The following is a 20,594-nucleotide window of genomic DNA, read 5'->3' as shown; positions in this document are numbered from 1 at the left end:
GGAACAGAGGAACGCTCCCTTCTCCGACACTGTGTCAGTTTTTGAGCTGCTTGTGGCTTTTGTAAAAGCTTTGGGTTCCCTGTCCTGTGTGATTTTGTACAGTTCAGTGGGGGGTGAGCAGAGGGCGCTGGGGCTGCGGAGGCAGGGCACATGGAGTGTCTACTGACGTCATCAGTCCGCGCCGTGCGGGGAAACGGAGGAGGAAAAGACAGAGCAAAGCAAAAGGGAGAAGCGTGGACGGTCTCCACGTGAATCGGTGTGAACATGGCGTTGATTCAGGAGCCAGAGGTCCAGCTCGCGCAAAGATTAGCATCCAACGAGAAACCTATCCGGACCAAGGCTATGAAGAAATTGAGGAAATACATAAATGTCCGGTCTCAGAAAGCGACAGGTAACGTAAACTAGCCTGTTCGCCAGCTAGCTGTGGCAGAGCCTGCTAACCACAGATCAAATACTAAACTAGCATTAACCTAGTCTGAAAAAGGGTGCTAACATGACTTTAATGGTTATGCCATTAACCGAGTAGTTGGATGTCTCTTTGAAAGGGAACTGGTTAGTCTAATGCCTGCGTGCTAAGTTAAAATAACTGATGGCTAGTGCACACGTGTGCTGGTAACTTATTTGTTGCTAGCTAATGTGTCCTTGTAAGTTACTAGTTGCTAGCTAGTGTGTCCTGATAAGTTACTTGTAGATAGCTAGTGTGTCCTGGTAAGTTACTTTTAGCTAGCTAGTGTGTCCTGGTAAGTTAGCTAGCTAATGTGAGCTGGTAAGTTACTAGTTGTTAGCTAGTGTGAGCTGGTAAGTAACTTGTAGCTAGCTAATGTTACAGCTGACAACCAACTAACTGTACTGTTGCCTCGGTTATAGCAACATTTACCTCGTTATTTTACCTGTTGCAACATAATATGAAGTTGTAGTTAAACAAGCAGTCCACCAGGTCGGTAACTGAAGATTATGTCCAATATCAAAGGAGATTAGTTATTAATGAATTAGTTGTGTAATCCATAAAATATCTAAGTAATAATTAAAATGTAATGGATTGCCACTGCAGTCTAACTAACTTGTATCCTGGGCTGAGGAAGTAACAACAACTATAAAAATAGTAATAATGGTGAAGTTGATAATAACAGCTTTAGATATATTGCACTTTTCAAGTTAAAAATTGCTTCACCAAGACAGAAAATCAAGGGAAGTGTCCAAATAAATAGTACATGCAGGTATAATTGATTCAGAAATGTGTGAAATTGTCTTCTGTCCTCTGCACAGGTGGATTCACGGGCGACGAGCTGCTCAAGTTATGGAAGGGTCTGTTCTACTGCCTGTGGATGCAGGACAAACCGCTGCTGCAGGTAAGTTAACTGCCTTTCTTACAGACTCGTAGAATGGGAGATCATATTCAAAGAATTCACAGGAAGTCACAAAACTATTTACATCCTGTTGGATTCATCACAACAACAAAAATCTACTTTTCACGTCGGCCTGTGTTTGTCAGTTGTCAAACAAATGGAAATTTGTTTAACGATGCAGCTGTTATAATTGTGGAGAGAATTGGAGGAAAATAAAAACCCTCTGAGTTCATATTAAGTATAAGTTCAGCCATAGAAAATGTATGTCAAGTCACCATCTTAATAAATGATACGATTTCTAAATGTAAGAAACTGAATTACTGAACTCACAGACCAAAAGTTTTCACGACTCCATCCAGAAGCACGGAGGAAAGTTATGAAACACTCTTATAACCTTTTTTAATTGATTTTATGTATATTTGTAATGTGGGAATGTGTGCTTATCCTTTGTCAGCCTTGAGGAACACTTTATAATTGCTTGTTGTTATGTTATATAAATCAATAATAATAATTAGTATTACTTATTAATATTACTATTATACGCCACACACTGGATGTTTGTTAACAGATTAAATCTTCATCGCTCAACATGAGACCAATAAAATCTAAAGTTATATTCCAATTCCGCAGATGATCCACTGGTTCATCTTGCAGTAGCCTATAGATGCCAGTTGGCCAGGCTGAAACCAAGCCTGTTGCAGGGCACATTTTGGCCTTTTCGTGCCTCAAAAACTGACATCCATAGAAGAAATTGGTCTCATTTTGAACTGGATCATCTGCAGATTAATTCCACACTGATGTTGTCTGTGATCAATGTGACTCGATTAGATCCCCATTTCTGTTTCCCTTAGCGCTGTCCTGCAGTTGGGGCTAGCTTTAGCTTAGCGTATGGTTTGGCACAGCAGAGATCACCTTGCCAAGGTTTGCTCTCTACTGAGTGCACTTTTGTAATGAAGCCTATGTAACCTAAAAAATATCTGTTAAATTCTGAAAATTCCAAGATTTGACGTCCTTGGATGTTTTTTTTTCTCTCAGACCAACAGTCCAAGATCTCAAATAATATAACAGTAAACAGTAAAAACTAGTGAATCTTTGCTGGATTAAACCATTATGATCGATGAAATGAATCACGATGAAAAATCGTTTTGCTTAATGTTTTTATTAAAAAAAAGATATGAGCTCAAGTTTTATTGGATAGAAACTGATTTGCTTTCATTCTGTACGGGATGGAGAAAAAGTATGAATGAGACATTTGAATGTGAGTGTCCTAAATGTTTTAATGTGGTTGTGGTTATTTTCAGTAAACCACGCCTCTTCACCCTGATTAGATATTTATGGTCATGCAGTCTTCACTCTTCTCCTTTAGGAGGAGCTATCAAAGCAAATCTCCACCCTGATCCACAGCTTCCAGGATGTTGATGGACGTAAGTTGTGTGATTTCATAATCTTGTAATTTGGTAAGAGCAGTAAATCAGGTCATGGCACATAAGAAAAGCCAAACGGGGGGTTGAAGGGGGCTGTGATGGTGATGGTGATGGTGATGGTGATAATGACGACCATGTGCTGTTCCCCTCAGAGTTTTTATACCTGGAGAGCTTCCTTCAGACCTTCAAAAGAGAGTGGACTGGTATCGACAGGCTGCGGATGGACAAGTTCTTCCAGGTGAGCGTGATGAGAATGCAGAAGGAATTTGACCTCTAAAGTAGCCGTTGCTTCACTCTGGCATAACTGTGAAGTCTTTGGGTTAAAAAAATAATGTTTCTAAGTTTAATGACTCCTCCAAACACAAAGAGCCCAGTCATATGCCATATTATATGTACCCAACCAAAAAAGTATCATTCAAAATAATGTAAAAAGTGAATAAAATCCAAACCTCCCAGAAAACAGAAATATTTTTGCTTGACTTTGGAACAGCTATTTGAAAGGTATAACACGAGCAAGACCGCTGACTGAGAGGATGGTTATTGCAGTGATATTCTTTTTTTTTTTATTCTCATCCGGGTTTGCAGAAAGTGCTTGAAGTACTTGAATACCTTGAAAGTCAGACCTTTTTAAGTTGGTCCTCGAAAAGTAATGAATTAGTGGAGATAGATTGCTAGTGAGTTTGTTAGTTATCGAAGAGCACGGACTGGATCCTGAACGATGATGTTGTCAATGTTGATATTTGTGTTGATTGTAGTGAACAATGATTCACTAGGTGATAAAACAATAACTAATTATTTTGATCTAATTTTCCTTTATAGAAATATAGCAAATGTCCAATATAGTGTTGAACCACTCATACTGCTGTGTCCAAAATCACTCACTACTCACCATATAGTATGTTACATAGTGACTGACTGTATCGTCCTCTACATTGAACTCTGAGCAGTGACTGAGTGAATGATTTCAGACACAACTTGGGAGATGGGGGGGTGGGGGGCACTGATTCAACTTAATCACTAGTTACCACCTGTCATTGCAAGATGATGACAAAACAGAACAATTTTACCCACAAGTCCGATAGAACAGGGATGGGGATCATAACTGGCTCTGAGGTGGAACACTGTCACTGTTTTGTGCAGCTTTAACCAATAAACAGAACATTGTGGTCTCCAACCCAAAATAAAAGGTTGTTTTTCACTCTGGGTGCTTGAAAATACACGTGAAAGTCCTTGAATGTGACCTGCCGCTGTCTCTATTAACCCTGTCTCATTTACATCTTATGCATGGTGTACTGTTTATGCTGTCCAGATTTTAGGATGTTTGCCTACAAACCTAAATGTCTTTTTGTTTCCCCCTCCTCTTTTAACAGCTGATTCGTTTCATGTTTAGACAAATGTTTGAGATGCTGAAGAGGAAAGACTGGGAGAGCAGGTAATGTATGAAAACTCTGTCTGCAGACCTTTTGGTCGCATTCGTGTCATGTTGTTATGAAGAAAGTAATTGTTTACTGTGTCCCCTCAGTGTGGTTTCCAGGTTTCTGGAGCTGCTGACGGCACAGCTCCTGCAGAGCAGCAGTGGAGCGCCCAGCGGGATGCAGTTCCACATCCTGGACCTTTACATGACTGAACTGGCAGCTGTGGGTTCAGCAGAGGTAGAGCACTACTCCTGTTTTGGAGACATTCTCAGAATTGGTGATTAAATAAGAGGAAATTGGGGTCGACATTTGTGTTACTGAGTTCCTGCTGTGATTTTCATCTGCAATCGAAGAGGGCTGATTTGAAGCAGGTTCAGCATTGTTTAGTTGTCAGGGCCTGTGAGGAAATAGCTTGATAAAATGGAACTGGCCTTTAAACTTCAATACTTAAAGCAGGTTGGGGATCTAAAATAGTGAAGTCACTGCATAGTAGCTCTGTCTTGAACCTGGGGTTATGCCATAGTCAGGAAAGTGGTGAAGATCAGTGTTTGTTTTCTCCCATCAAGCCAGAAAAGTGATCCTAATTACGGGCTTTGAAAATAATATTTGATTTTATTGCACTCTCCAATAAATGGTACATTTTAAGCCACACTAGCTGCATGGCTCCAGGGATGGCAGTGTGTCAGTCCGTCTTCTTTTGGTGGTCCACTGCTCTGGTCCAGACTGAAATAAATGTTGCACGGTCATCCATGTTCGCTGAAAGATGTGTTGTAATAACTTTGATCCGTGGACCTTTCCTCTGGTGCCACCATGAGGTTGATACTTGTAGTCCCGAGTGAAACATCTTGTGACATATATATTGAATCTGTTGTAATTATCCCGCTGAGCCACTAATCCGGTAATCCACCATTTGTTCAAGCACTTATTAATGTTCAGCACTTCTTAAAATTACATTCATTCTCCAATGATTCCTATGTGGTTTTCTGTTTTATTCACAGCTCACTGCAGATCAGAACTTGATATTCATTCAGCCGTTCTGCAAAACAGCTGCCAAAACCAAGGAGTAAGTCCACATGACCTCTGCTTGATTTGTTGTAATGTTGTCTCACAACATGCAATTACAAGAGTTGCAAGCAATCATGAATAGGACTGTGATGATATCAAAAATCCACACTAAATGATGCTTTGAAAAAATAACATTCAACAAGCAAAAACATCCAACATCCCATCCCACGGCCACACATGTGACTGCAGCAGAAAAAAACATGCAACAAACACAAATGTCAGTAATGCTCCATCGTATGCATCCTCTGACCTGTTGGTAATTTCTGAACAACAGCACCCTGCTGTCATATAAAGGGCAAACACAACAGACTGACAAAATTGCACACTCAAAAACACATTGGAACTCAAGCACTGTGACCGTATGCTTACATCCTGTATAGGCATGTATGTGACCATACTCTGACACAGGCTCTGTAATAAAACCATAGTCTGCTTTAAAACATTAGTTATTATTTTGGCACAGTCTCAGTCTGCAGTTAAGGGCTGCTCCAACAGGACTTGTCTTCCAGTTATCAAAATCCTCACATCATTGATGTTGTATTTCAAAGTTACATGATGACTGGCAGTGCAGGTCTGAACCAGCGTTGATGTATTGACCCTGAGGCTGTTTCTGTGTTGAATGTAGCACTAACAGCTTACCTGACTACTTTCCTTCCACTCGTTCTGACATCTGTTTGTTCTTTTAATGTCTGTCTCTCCAGTCGCACTCTTTTTGGTGCCATCTGCAGCAACATTCTCAGCACTATTATTGACCAGGCCCCCTACGCTATTGAAGATTTGATGAAGGAGGTAAAAGCAGCTGAAGCCTCAGACTCGGACTCAGGACAGGCTTCTGAAGAGGACGATGAAGAAGACCAATTAAAAGAGAAAACAACCAGCAAATCAGTCGGCAAGAAAGGGACAGGCAAGCAGATTAACGGTATGTGGCACAATTTATAATCTGGACTGGACTTTTGTTTATCAGAACTTCCACCACCATTCAGTATGGCTGAAGGTCTATTTAGCCTTAACTGTCTGATTTTGGCTGTGAATCAGGGTTTGTTGTTGTTGTAACTCACCTGTAGCAGTCAAATAGATAAAATGTATAGATACAAATAGATGTTTCTACAATCACTTACAGTATTCTGGACTGGGCAACAAATTTAAAATCAATATTGTTGTATTTGGGGAAAAAAAGGCTCCCTTGGGCTTCTTGCCTGTCGACTAAACAGAAGTTTTAATCCTCAAACTGTTCTTTTGGGGCCAAAACGGAGGTCAGCCAGTCTCAATGGGACGAAAATGTGTGCAAAAAATAATGATTCATGCTTTCAAAAGAATAGATCATGCACTAATCATTAACATTTCATGTTCCTGAATGAAAAGAAGATAGCATTTAACAACGCTAGTGACATTTTGACATGTTTAAAGATGGTACGGGTACGTTTGTACGTCTCAGTAAGTGCGTGTACAAACCACTTGATGTGAAGCACTTTTAGTGTTTTACACGAGAGTTAAATTGTGCTGGCTTCTTGTTTTACAGGCAATAAATCTCATGAAGAGGGCGAGGAGGATGATGATGAGCTTCTTTACTTGGAAGACTCTGACACAGAGGCGCCATGTGATGATGACGACATGGGACCAGTCCTACAGGTGGAGGCTTTGTTCCTGTCCTGGGAGCCTGTCTGTCTCTCTTCGTTTTTTCCTTGTGGGACTTAATCTGCATGCTGCCTGTTTAACACTCTTAAGTCAAACTCCTTGCATGAGTTTATACCCCTGAAAAAGGTCCATACCGTCCATTAGGGATGTGGACCTCCATCACGAAGGCCTATGGAGTTACACATCTCGATGCATTGGCAACATCCATTACATCAATTACCAAAACAGTTCAGCCCTATTGTGATGCAGTGTATTTAGATTCAACACGATATGCTGCAATTTGACGTGATGCAGGCAGCAGGAGGCTAAACTATTAGCAACATTTAGCATAGCTAACCATTGCCAGGTCATAGTAAATCTCATTCACAACCCATAGATGTGTTACGAGCGGACTTATAATGTCCACGACACACATATTAGAGGAAAATGAAGTTGGCTTGTTCGTCACAAATTTCTGTCGTCCTCTGAACAGCTTTGCTGAAAGTGACTCCTGTCTTGTTTTGTTTCTTGTCAGCCGCTCCCTGTTTGATAAGTCGGTATTCGTTTGTTTGTGTTGCTTTGCAGTGCAGACAGTTGTTCCAATGCTGGATTAACAACTTTTTCTGCAGGATATTCTGCCATAGAATCAGGCTTTCACCGTAATCTGAAGGGATGTGCATCTGCGTTTGTAGAACACTCAATAGGAACAAGCTTACTCTAAGATCACCTCTGTTATTTTCTTCCTATTACTTCTGACTTAGGCATTGTGGGTGCAATGAGGGTGCTATGAGGCCAAAGTATCCTGTCACGAGCTAGATTTTCTAAATCCTAAAGTCCCAAGAAGCATAATTGTCTCTCAGACCACTTGAGTTACAGTATTATGGATCTTTTGCCCATTGACACCAAAAATAAGCTATCTACCCAGCTTTAAGCAAACAGCCAATCATAAATACAATCGGTCTTTTTGACCTATAAAAACACTTGTCCCTTCACAAACAGGTCTTTTCACCAGTCCTTCCTTTGTAGTGCAAAAGTGGAAGTAAAAACAACAAATTATTATTGGAAGTTTTCTGATGGGGCTGGTTAGCACAAATGCTCAACATGACTTGAATCGAAAAATTGCCTAATTATAGAAATAAAATGGAGACCCTAACCTCTAATTTGCTGCTGGTGAGAATATTCAAACATAAATTGCGCCAGAGAAATTTGGCAGAGAGTATAAAGTGTTGAACCAACCCCGTTCTCCCCTATAGTCAACACTGCAGAGCAGATAAAAGAAAAGGGGGTTTAGTCATCTCATGTCGTGTCTTGTCTTTTAATGAGGGAACAACATAATAACACACAGGGTGTGGAATTAATCTGAAATCCAAAATCTAATATGTCTATGGATGGCAGTTTTTAAGATGCGCGCAGACAGACAGACAGATACAGTTATATATACACACACACACACGACCAAACGCATGATCCCCTCCAGGCTTACACCAATCAGAGAAAATGGATTTAATTATGGATACAAAGATGTTGTAGAAACGATGCATTTGCATTTTTTAATCTGGGCAATCACTTCATCAACTTTTATGCCAATATACTGGTGCGAATCATTAAATCTTACCATTCCTACCATGCATATTTCTACATGTTATAACTCGTTAACTACCAAATCTACTTCACAATAATGCTGCACTTTTTCTAAAGCCTATCCTAGGTTTTTAGTTAAAATCTTCCAGAGGTCCACTGGTCTTAGATACTTGGTGAGACTGTGGTGAGCTTTGTTGTTTGTGCCGTGCAAAACGTCTGATAGCAAACAGGCCGTGACAGAGTGTCATATTGTCAGACTAGATGTTCACTGTGGAAAATAAATGTACCCATTTGCAGGCATTAAAATACTCTGTCGCTAAGATGGATTTCCATCAGTTGGATTCCGCAGTGGCCATGTATACATAAGGAGACAATCAGAGATGATGATATTGTCCCTCTGCGTATTGAAGTAGATTTATCTGGTAATCATGTCTCGTCATGCATGGCATGGGCACATTCACTTTGTGTTGACACCCCAAAATATACATTAATAAACCTGACAGAATGCCCCCAAACCCCCAATTATGAGTCTTAATGACAATCAGTTAATAGGTTTCAAATGTGAATTGAGTTAATCAAGATTGCAATCAAAGTCAAAGTGTGTCGAAGAAGGTGCGAGAAACTGCTATTCAAAAAGGAGCAACCCGTGATGTCACCATTCTGATGAAAGAGAAGAGAACAATCCTTCTCTAACAGATGAGAATCTTCCACATGCTGATTCCAGCAGCAAAGCACCGGAACAATTTGACATTTGCATGTGCACCAGTGAATAGGTCTTTCCGATCTTCATTGACCAATATAATCACCTCATAGCACCCACAATGCTTAAGTCAGAAGTACTCGGAAGAAAATAAAATGCCAATAGGCTGGGTGGCCATTATAGTGAGTGCATGTCTGATGGTAGCATTTCATGAGATCACGTAGTAGCCAAGGCGGTAGGAGCCACTGAGCTCATGACATCCCAGACACCAATGTTTCAGTGCTTCTGAAAAGATGAATCACTGTCGGGCCAACAAAAATTAGTGTGTGAGGATAACGTTTATTTTGATGAAGTCGCACCTGATTAATCTTTTCTGAAGCATTAAAGAGGCAATGAAAGCTAAACAGACAGTTAATTAACTAAATCCAAATAATCATGTAGGCTCCTTGAGCCAATGCCACTGCTGCTGCAGCCTCAGCCCAATCCTCCACTCAAGTTTCATTCAAGGGCTGAAAAGAGCATTGAAATAATGTTAAAGCGACCCGACAATAGAAAAGCTGCTCAAAAGCATCTTCTTCCCATAAAACCTCAAGTATTTAAAAAAAAAAAAAAAAAAAAAGAAAGCTTTTTTTTTACAGCTTGATGACTGCAGTGGCAGTGTTGGAGAACAGCAGCAATGGTTAAGTTTGGGATGCTGAAATTCCAACATTGTACATATTATGCTATGATGGTGGGAGTCTCTTTAATCCTTTATAGGGCACTCATTGAAATACTTAGAAATTCAAATTTTCGACCCTAGACCATTACTGGTGGTCATTACAAGACTTTTTTACTTTTGTGAGTTTAAAAAAAAAAAAAAATTCAATGTTATTGTTAAAATCAGGGTCAGTGAAGTTACCATATACGGTTTCTTGCCGGTCTGTCATGTAGCCTGATTGGCTTGGAGAAATCTTGTAGTTCTACTGCCTCCATGGTGAGGCAAGGGGCGGCATTTTGAACTCCCACTTAAGTTACCAAATATGGTCCCTTGCCTGATAAAGGGTTAACCTACCCTCTCTTTGCTTTAATCCCCAATGTTGGAAGTTTGAGGTCTCTGCCAACAGGCAATTTGAACAGAACTAAAAGTTACTGTCTGGGGGAAAGATGATAACGATATGGGACAGATGTAATGGTGATGAATCAGTTTAGTTTCTAATGAGCCCTTTGCTTGTTTTGTAGTTTGACTACGCGGCCCTCGCAGGCAAACTGTTTGAGTTAGCCAGTCGGAGCAGCACACCCAGCCACAACAGGAAGAGACTCTATAAAATCATCAAATTGTGAGTACAAGCTCCAACGCTATACTGTGGGGGTGTGGGGGTGGGGGTGGGGGTGGGGGTGTGGGTGTGGGTGTGAGTGTGGGTGTGAGTGTGACCACAGCTGAGAAAAGGAAAAGGTTTTCCTACACCCGTGCATCATGCAGTGCTCATGTGAGGAAATGCTAATTATGACTGTTCAAATCCAATTCATAATTCATCCAAGCTTTTTTCCTTTTGTGATGTGAGATCAAAGATCTACTCACTTAATTGACAGCTTTTGCTTTATTACAACTGAATTTAGCAGATTCTTTATTTACCCAGTTAGATAACCTAGTACTCAGTGTGCTTTAGCCAACAGGCCTTTATCACAGCAGACATTTTGACTCATCAAAGTTAGATGAACATAGGTGCACTAATATCACTAATGCGAGCTCTCTTCTATTCAGTTGTCCCAGTGCGCTTTGACAGTGAACCAGCATGAACCAGGAACATGCAAATGATGATCTGCATAAAAATCTGAAACATTCTTCTGTGGTTATCCCTTACTAAATATCCTACAGTGAATGAGTTTTACATGGAGAACTGTACCATACAACCATGTAATGTCTTTTTAGCTAAGAAAAATGGGGGACCAGCCTAAACCCTGCTCCCTCCAGTACATTCAGTGTATGTTTGTAGCTCTGACCACTTGGCAGTGGTCTGCTTTAGCACCAGCTGTCTCTGAGCTCTGTCTACAAACTGCTCTGAAGTCATGTTTGGGAGTTAAATGGCTAATCAGGCTAAAAACACAATGTGATGATCAGTTGAGATAGAGGTGCTGTATGAGATTGGATATATAAGAGGCTACTATTTCTTTCTCCTGGTGAATGCAGAGTGCATTGTCAACAAATTCTAATGATGAAATCTATATTTAACCTATAGATGTATATATTTAACCAGGCAACAATACATACACAAGTCAGAACAGGAATAATAGTGCAAGGAGTGCTGGAATAAAGGTTGAATAATTAATGTAAAAGGTAACTTTGTATGCATGAGGTAGACGGTTATGTACACAATATGCAACTACACATGCACACAATGTGCATTTTAAAGTATATAATGTACAATGTGTAAGTGGATGTTAGATTATTTCTTGACATTCTGGCTGCTGTGGGGCTGGTTAACCTTGTCAGCTGCTGTTCTGGTGCTGGCTTTTTTGTATTTTGTTGAGTTGTGGTTTACACCTTCCATTGGTATTCATTCTGCACCATGAATGATCTCTGCTGGAGTCCAAACTAATGTATTTGTTTCTTCTCTCACCTCCTTCTGTGTTGACTGGCAGATTGCGTGATCTCAGTGAAGGTAGGAGCTGATTATCACACACTGTTTTGACACACATGATTTCTGATTTATTAAAACCGTGTGATTGTTGTTGATCTTTGACCGTGTGCCGTCTCTCGCTGGATTTCCTCTCAGGCATCTTTCCGCAGGACGAGTATCCAGAGGAGGTCTCCACAGATGAGGACGATGATATGTTTGGCAGCAGGAAGAGGATGAAGAGGGGAGGTCATCCCATAATGGAGGATGAAGAGGGAGTGCCAGCATCCAAGAAAAGTAAAGGTATCTCATGTTGCCTTATTTACCTCCTGTCTGTCCAATGTTTTAAAATCCGCTGTGAAATTTATGAAACCCTGAGAACCAACACAGGAAGAACTAGTAAAAAAAAAAAAACTGAATAGAATGATAAATAATAAGGCAAGTTAAACAATTAGTGTAAAAAGAACTATGACACCATACGTTTGCTTTAACCTCTGATTAGTTAGAAAAAGGGTTTTTTCCTTTTATCACCAATCAGTTCATAAAATACATTTAAACATTTTACTCTTTGGATTTAGTCCCCATATCATATTTCCTTTTTTCTTCACAACATTTCCAATTTAACAATGATTTGTCACATGCGTGTGTGCATACTTGCTATCATAACTAGAGATTGATGAGGAACAACAACCACGCTACAGCAAGGGGAGCCAGGAGGACAGGTTAGAGGGGGAATATCATCAGAGATTTCTTTAACTTAAAGACAGGTCAAAGTACTCTCTGAAAGTCTGCTAGAGGATGTGAATGCTGTGCTACAGATCTACAAGATGAACAGCATAAGCCACAAAGAGCATTATGCCCCATGGAAAAAGAGGCTGGAGGCAAAAATGAAGGCAACAAGGAGAGAACTTGGTCAACTCTCAGAGCTAAAGAAAGATGAGGAAGACAGAGGTGCCTAGGAAGTAGAGCACACTGTCCGTACCTGAGGCACTAGAGGCTGCCAAACAGTCCTATAGCCCTGGCTACCTGACCGAAGACATACACAGGAGATGTAGGATTTTCTCCTCTGAACCATCCAAAGTGGACTCTCAGTAGCATGACAGTAACACGAGAACAGATCCACTTACAAATGCTCAGTGGCTTGTAGAAATCCCCCAGAACAAAAGTGACCATCACAATGGCAGACGTCTGAGAGAGAGAGAGAGAGAGAGAGAGAGAGAGTGTGTGTCAGGTATGAAGAGCTGGAGCCTGGCAGGAAAGTGGCGTCCAAGTTGGCATGACATCTGCTGAAATGCCTTCTCAAATTGAGTTGAATGGCCCAGGCCTCCTGACTCCGCTCCCCTGGCAGACACTCACGTCTGCTAACCTTTTAACATGTTGTCTAGCATGTATTCTACTATTTAAAGTGTCCTTGGATCTCTTGAATGGCGCTATATAAATCCTATTATTATTATTATTGCCGTCGTCGTCATAGCTGTTGGAAGGCCAACTTTATTAGGTGTTCACCTGCCAGTCTGCAAACACATCTATCTATTCTGTAAACTGCAGGCCATCCCCGTTCAGCCCAGTGGTGCATCTCTCTGTTGTTTTTCCCTGTGCTCCAAAGTGGCAGATGGCCTGATGATTTCACCCTCTACTGCCAGCAATTTACCTGCATTTGGCAGGTTGGGGAGTGTTAATTCCAGGCCCTGGGTGTACCTCATATCTAAGCTTGTCTATGTTGCATTCATAAATAGACGCAAATGACAACGGAGCCTCGAGGACACAGGAAATGGCAGGCAGTCTATTAAGTACAGTATGGCAAGCCATATACCTGCAGATGTGAAAGTAAATCAGCAAGAAAGCATCAAATTCTATCATTTATTCACTTAGTGTTCCGCAATAAGTGGCCCTGTAGACTGAACTGTATTTGACCTCTGCATGTCTTCGAAAAATATCGTGTGTCACTTGTTGCTGCTGTGTGACACTATTTTGTTTCTTCCCAATATCGATTATTTATTTATTTGGCAGTATACTAACAACCCTGTATGGATGTGACATCATTGCTAGCATTGCTGTATGACCAAGCTCTAGTTCAACCCCTTGTAAAACGTCAACAAATGCACACAGAGAATGAATGGCATGGAGCATGGAACATTCGCGGTGCTCCTCAATAGTGCATTTTTGGCATGATTGATGCTGTCTGCACTCGACAGAAGGGAGATGAAAACTCTAATCTGAAAAAGGAACTAATGCTTTCGATAAATGTAGTAGAGTAAGGACATACAATATTTACCTCTGAGGTGTAGTGGAGTAGAAGTATGAATTCAATTCAATTCAATCCACCTTTATTGATCCCCCAGGGGGGGAAATTCCATTTTTTACAGTGGTGGGGAAAGTGGGGAGGAAAACAGAAGGAGAGAGAGGGGAGGAGAAAAAACATGCGACACCAGACTGTACTGATGTGGAGTGCAGTGTGGGACCGGTAAAAAAAACCTCAGCACAAATTTTAGCACATCACATGACAATAACAACATTGCAGCAGGGGAGGGGAAAAGGGGAGTGTAGAATTTCCAGCACCGCGGTTGCCATGGAGACGTCCCTGGTCTGGTTCCAGACAAGCCAACAAGCACCAGGTGGATGGGGGTGGGATGGGGAAGAGCGTCCCAGCTGCAGTGAACTCAGAGGGGAGATTATTCCAGCAGTGGCCTTGGCCAAGGAGGCCAATTCAGATTAGATTATTTTGGTTAGAGCGAGACAGCCGTATTCAATAGACTTGGCTTACTCTATTGCTCTAAGCTGCAGAAAATGGAAACACTCAAGCAAAGTACATTCCACCAGTGGTGCTAACCTAGCGTACTGTCTATTTACTACTGTTGCTGTAAAATAGAATATTTTAATTAATGAAATGATTTAGTCTTATATTTGCATTTATAGGATTGGAAAATAAGATATATACATATATACACTACTCACAAAAAGTTAGAGATATTCGACTTTCAGGTGAAATATATGGAAAATGTAAAAAGTGAATGCTACAGTGATATTGTATCATGAAAGTAGGGCATTTAAGTAGAAGCATGCACTGGTAATTTTATTCATCTTAAACAATTTATTGAAAGAAAAGCTAACAACAGTGGTGGGTATACCACAACAAAAAAATTTCGGTGTCTCAATAAATTGGGATGTGGCCAAAGGACGTCCACTCCTCTCCTTTCTGTGACTCTTCCAGTCTCTGTATCACTGTTCCAACCTCCTGATGACACTCTGTGACCCTCTAAGCTCAGTGAACACCTCCGTCTGAGGACTTCCTGTTTGAAGCCTCCAGTGTTGAGGTGCTGCTGATCAACTGTTAGGTGTCGTCTTGGTCTCATGATGTCAGAATGTGAACAGCAGGATGAGGAGGACTGTTTAAATACCAATTCTAACTGAACCAGGAAATGTATTGGTGGATTCATGGATCAAACCTGTTGTGAATGTTGCTGTTAAGCTTCTTGTTAGAGAACAGCAACTTGTGCAAAAAGTACTGAAACACTGAACAGTTGGACATGTGCATTCAAAGGTTTAGAGAAGGTCACATTAAGTTCACCTGGAAAGGTTAGAATGCATTTTAGGTTCATCCTGAAATTTCACCTGAAAGCTGAATATCCCTAACTTTTTGTGAGTAGTGTATGTATATAGTATACTGCTATAATTGTTTTTAATTATAGCCGTGGCCTGCATGTGCATCATATAGCAGCAGTGTTCTTCGCAAGTTTCAATCACTTAAGGAGGGTTATTTACTTTGTTACAAAGTAGAAAATGCAATTATACCATCTCCTCAACATAGTACTACTTGTAACTGTTCTACATCTTCTCCTTGAGTCTGTTTTTTAAAAAATTTGTTTTAGAAATCAAGTTTTGAACTACATTTTGTCTCCTTGCAAAGCTTTCCATTTAATAATGAACGGATCTGTTTCTCTGCTACTTCAGGGAAGAAAAAGGAGGCATCCACACTCAACAAGCAAAACATTGACACAGGAAAAGCTGACCATGAACAAGCTGACCTAACTGCAAATAATGAAAACAAAAAGAAAAAGAGGAAGAAGAGGAAGAAGAAGAAAACCGGACAAGTGGGTGAGAAAGATGCAGACAGGTCTGAACAGGAACAGGCTGTCGCTCAAGGTCAAAGTACAGCTAAAGAGTCTGAAGGAAGTCTGGAGTGTTCACAAGCAGAGGTTTCAGAAAAGGAAGCACAGGTGCAAAGCTCCATCTCTTCTGTTAGAGTCACAGAGGCAGCCACAAAGGGTCAGTCAGAAACTCTGCTCCTGTCTGAGGTAAAGAAACAGCCCTCAGTTACAGTCATAGAAGAAACCTGCCAACCAGCACCCTGCACAAATGACAAGGACCAGTCAGAAGAATTGGAGAAGAAGAGGATGGAGACCTCTGAGCCCAAAGCTGAGGTTACAGAGGCAGTAGGTGAGCAGCAGACTCCTGATGGAACAGAGCCACAAATGTCCTCTGAAGCCAGTGCTACAGCCTCGGGGAAGAAGAAGGGGAAGAAAAAGAAAGGCCTGAAGGCCCCTTTACAAACTGATGGAATTGTGTCTGAATCGAAGGACAGTGCAGAAGTAGAGATCACACCCGTAAGTAGGGAGAAGTCAGTAGACGATACGATCCCCAAGACTGATACCGCTACCCCTGCCAAGAAGAAGAAGGAGGACCTGACGGCTGAGAAGAATCTCGAGGAGGTTGCGGTTGAATCACCGTCCAATGGTTTGAGCACAGAAGCAGATCTCCCATCAGTACATTGTGAGGATTCAGCAGAGGGTGACCCAACCCAAGATGCCACCGTAGTGCCACTTATAAAGAAGACAAAGAAAAAGGGCAAGCAGGGGGATACAACACTTGCAGCTACTGCCGATGACAGCACCATAACCCCACTGAGGAAGAGAAGAAAAACAAATCAGAAAGAATCTAAGACTGAAGAGGAAGGAGCAGCAGAAGCCCCTCAAGTGGCAGATGCTGAGAAACTGCTGTTTGAGATCACCATGACAGCGCCAGCAAAGAAGAAAAAGACTCAGAAGCTGGCATCAACCCAGACTGAGGTGTTCTCTTCTTCTGGGACACCGGCCAAGAAGAAGAAGAAGAAGATCCCTGTGGTGTTTGAGTTTGAGGCTGATGAGCAGGAGGCTGCGTCGACATCAACAAAACTAGGCAGCGTGAGTGTTTAATGAGGTGAAATGGTTCAAATGAGATTTGATCTGATAACACAGAGACATAATTGACTTCTAAACCGATTTTCCATTTCAGGACGTTGGTCAACCATCAACACCTTTGAGCACTAAAAAGTCCAAAAAAAAGGGGAAGACTTCCGCAGGGTCAGCGTCTGACTTCATCACCTTTCAGAGCAATGCTGCAATTCCAACCCCACTCTTTTGCAAAACCAAGGGAGGCCCCAGCACCCCACTGTCCAGCAAGAAGGTAAACGTGATGAACGGTCGCAGCGAAGCATGAAAGGTTCAAAACCTTTTGAGGTGTATCTCAAAACCTGGACCAAACGCAAAGACCATCTGCACACTAACCTATGAACTGGTTCTACTATTTTAACTCTGCTGTTTAGAGCTGGTGAATGTGTAGACAGTAACTGGAGCTTTATTTTCAACTGATCCCAGTTCTGTTTTCAGCTACTTGCTTCAGTTTATTATTCCTATTTGTGCATCTATTGGCATATTTATTAGAGCCATTTATTTATTAACTTTGGCAGCTTCAGTCCTCTGTAGTTTGCAATTCTACGATGTGCCCTGTAGACCAGTATGTCTCCGCTTGGGTCCAGATGTGGTGGCAAAAAAAAACCCCACCAATGGTTAGTCCTGGAACCTCATATAATCATAATAAAAGAGAAACCTGCAACTTTTTCTACCCAACTATGTAATATATATGTTATCTCTGCACTTGGATGAAGAAACATTGTATTAGCACATTATTTAAATGGCCACACTCACACAGATTTGTCCCCATATCATGAGTAATGCATGTCCACACACACACAGGTTGCAGGTTCGCACCCAGTCTATTGATTATTGACACATTTCTGCCTCAATCCTTCATTAATTTTTAATTCTGTTGGTTTGCTGGGGTAGTAAATTTTGCATCTGGCATTTGGTAAGTTTGTTATCTTTTATAAAAGTCTAAATCTTATGATATGTTTTGGTCTCTTAAGTGACGTGTAGGTTCAAAGAACTGAAGAAACATGGCAATTTGCCGATCCACTTTGCTGTTCTGTTATCGATTTCCTCTCTCCCCAGAATGCCACAATACAAAGACACATTTTTCAGCCCCTGCCCTTGTCAGGCTGAGCTAAAGACTTTGTCCCACCAGTAAATTGATCAGATTGTTCCTCATTTCATTTCCAAAGAAGTCTTCATGAAATGTCTCTCTTGTATAATACATCACAACTATTACTACATCTGTCCTGTGCCTCCCTGGTGTTCTCTGATGGTAACAATGCACTGTATGCAACTGTGTGTGACTCTTTCTGTGTTTTTATTCCACATAAGTGTCAAACTCCCACATCAGAATCCAAGAAGGTGACCTTCGGTCTCAAGAATAATAGGACAGCCGGTAAGAAACTGGATGCAATTTCATATTGCCACTCAATAACTAAGAATGTTGAATATTAAGAAACAAATCTCCAGTGTACAAACTCACTGCAGCCTAGTTCTGTCACACTCCCAAAGAAAGAGAACGAGGGGAACAGTTTAACTTGTTGGGCACAGTTAGTTAAAAACGAAAGCAGTTGACCAACCAGAGGTTTATTTTCCCTGTGGACAGAAGAGTTGGTGTTTTACTCAGGAACCATTCCTCTTTGTAGCATGGATATCTATTGTGACTTATCCATGACGAGCCCACCCACTGGTTTGTTTGAAGAGAGATTTAGTTTTAGTTTGATCAAACGCAGGGCAGACAGCTATGTTTTTGTGTCTGCTGGGTTGGTACTGTAGCAGAAAATCAGATGTAATGGATCAAACAACCACACAAACAGATATTATTAAAAACTAATATTCTACGTTTTGGCCTCGTCCACATAGAAACAGACACTAAAATGGAGATTCTAAACACGCAAGGTTGTGATTTGTCAAAACTCATTTGGGAATGTTTAGGAAACGATGATTAGCTGGTTTGTTAATGTTTGGTCAGAACTGCTTGCTTAAATTCAGAAATGGCAGACTGAGCCAAACTACAAGTGTGAAAGCGACCTTAAAACCCATTTGTGTCGTGCTCACCTGTCTTGGTTTTTGTTAGGGCAAAGAACTGCTTCTGTGTGAGGTTTTAGAACAGCCATTAAATATCCCACCACAAAATCCATTTAATAGCTGTTGCAGAGCTTTCAGTCATGTCACATGATCTCCGTTAGCAGATGCAGTTTGCTCAAATGTCCCTTTCATTTTGTGATGTGGAAATCAAGTCGGTCACAGAATGAACCTCAGCTGAGCCATTATGGACCAGTTCTTTAAGTACTCCGATAAAATGACACTATTTGCACTATTTTTTTTTTTCCATGTCACGGTGCAGAGTTTAGGAAGACCGATCGCAGCCTGCTGGTGAGTCCAGATGGCTCGTCACGAGTGCCCTTTGACCCAAAGCAGAAACCCAAGTTTGGAGTCTTAAAATCTCCGGCCACGCCTCTCTCCACCAGAGTCAGAAAGACCCCCAAGAGCAAGAGCAGCTTGAAAACTCCAAAGAGTGTATCTAAACGCCGCCCCTCAGCGGCAGACTTCTTCTAACAGCATGCTGCTGATGGACTGTAGATACAGTTGTGATGCTCTCTGTGAACTCTTTAATAGACTGATTTAAAACACTGTTTTGGACAGAAATACACAAGTATGTAGTGACTTAATGCTTTCAATAAAGTTACTCATTCCACTTTTTCCAATTTTATCAAATTTTCCATTTGTGTGATTGAGTTTGATACTTCAGAGTCAGAAAAATATGCCGTTATATTTTTAAAGAGAAAGCAAAAATAAGGCATATCATGCTTTGACTCAAATTCAAGACATTTTAATGCAAAACTTAGACAAATGTCTTAAGAGGGTAAAATCAAAAAATGGTAATAGGTAAGTCATTTTCTGTGGTAGAGAAAAAAGACTGCTCATCCCAGTGCACATGGTTTGGTTGCCCGCTTTTTGATACAGCATGGAATGAATCAATGACTTTGGTTGCTGATGAACATTGCTCTTAATTTTTATAACCTAGTTTTGCATTAATGTTAAGATTGAATTAAATGTTTCTCTGCCACAAGCAGAGTAGTAGGTTATTTTCTATAAACTGTAAGAGCACAACCATGGGTCAGCAGTACATTTACTCAAGTGCTGTATTTAGGTACAAGTTTGCAGTACTTAAATGTTGTTTGAGTATTTCTGTTTTCTGGCCCATTACTTTATGCTCCGCTGTATCTCAGAGGAAAATATTGGCTACGTTTGTCAGCTTTAGTTACTTTGCACAATCTGTGAACACATGAATGCACATCCACAATGTAGTGTTTGTGTGCACCTAAACATTCAACAAGTTATAAAATAAACACATGGAAACACACTGAAGCCAACTTCTACACATTTATTGCCTCGACCAGCCTGACTGCACAGGAAAGCATCTCACACACTCCTTCACTTTTTCCTTTAAAATAAGTCTCCAGATGTACACAATGCTTTACCCACAGAAACATTCACTCAGCTTTTTGTTAAGACGCAACTCCGTAGGTCCCTGTTCTTTAATAGTGATTGTATATAAGTATAAGCAGTAAACGTGTGTCAAGATGAGTGCTAGTTGGTGCCCATTCACAGCACGTGCAGTAATATAATCATTTAGGGATCGCCTCTCTCTTGGGTGAGAGAAAC

General features: G+C 41.0%; 1 protein-coding gene across 1 annotated transcript; it reads left to right on the top strand.

Moving 5' to 3' along the window:
• Positions 1–227: 227 nt before the first annotated feature.
• On the top strand, positions 228–19,781 carry rrp1 (ribosomal RNA processing 1). Its single transcript, XM_070838622.1, has 16 exons — positions 228–391; positions 1,267–1,349; positions 2,713–2,770; positions 2,923–3,008; positions 4,141–4,202; positions 4,293–4,422; positions 5,184–5,248; positions 5,952–6,169; positions 6,770–6,879; positions 10,364–10,461; positions 11,765–11,784; positions 11,899–12,042; positions 15,691–16,919; positions 17,011–17,181; positions 18,258–18,321; positions 19,273–19,781. The coding sequence occupies exons 1-16, from the start codon at positions 265–267 to the stop codon at positions 19,482–19,484; spliced, it is 2,877 nt and encodes a 958-aa protein (XP_070694723.1). The 5' UTR covers positions 228–264; the 3' UTR covers positions 19,485–19,781.
• Positions 19,782–20,594: the final 813 nt, after the last annotated feature.

Source organism: Pempheris klunzingeri, chromosome 10, assembly GCF_042242105.1.
Source record: "Pempheris klunzingeri isolate RE-2024b chromosome 10, fPemKlu1.hap1, whole genome shotgun sequence".
In the NCBI taxonomy this organism is placed as follows: domain Eukaryota; kingdom Metazoa; phylum Chordata; class Actinopteri; order Acropomatiformes; family Pempheridae; genus Pempheris; species Pempheris klunzingeri.
This window is presented reverse-complemented; position numbering and strand designations above follow the sequence as displayed.

Excerpts from the sequence above, each read along its gene's own strand:
- rrp1 (XM_070838622.1), top strand. The coding sequence starts at position 265 with ATGGCGTTGATTCAGGAGCCAGAGGTCCAGCTCGCGCAAAGATTAGCA. Across the intron at positions 1,350-2,712 it reads AGGACAAACCGCTGCTGCAG|GAGGAGCTATCAAAGCAAAT; the intron begins GTAAGTTAACTG and ends CTTCTCCTTTAG. Across the intron at positions 10,462-11,764 it reads CTCTATAAAATCATCAAATT|ATTGCGTGATCTCAGTGAAG; the intron begins GTGAGTACAAGC and ends GTTGACTGGCAG.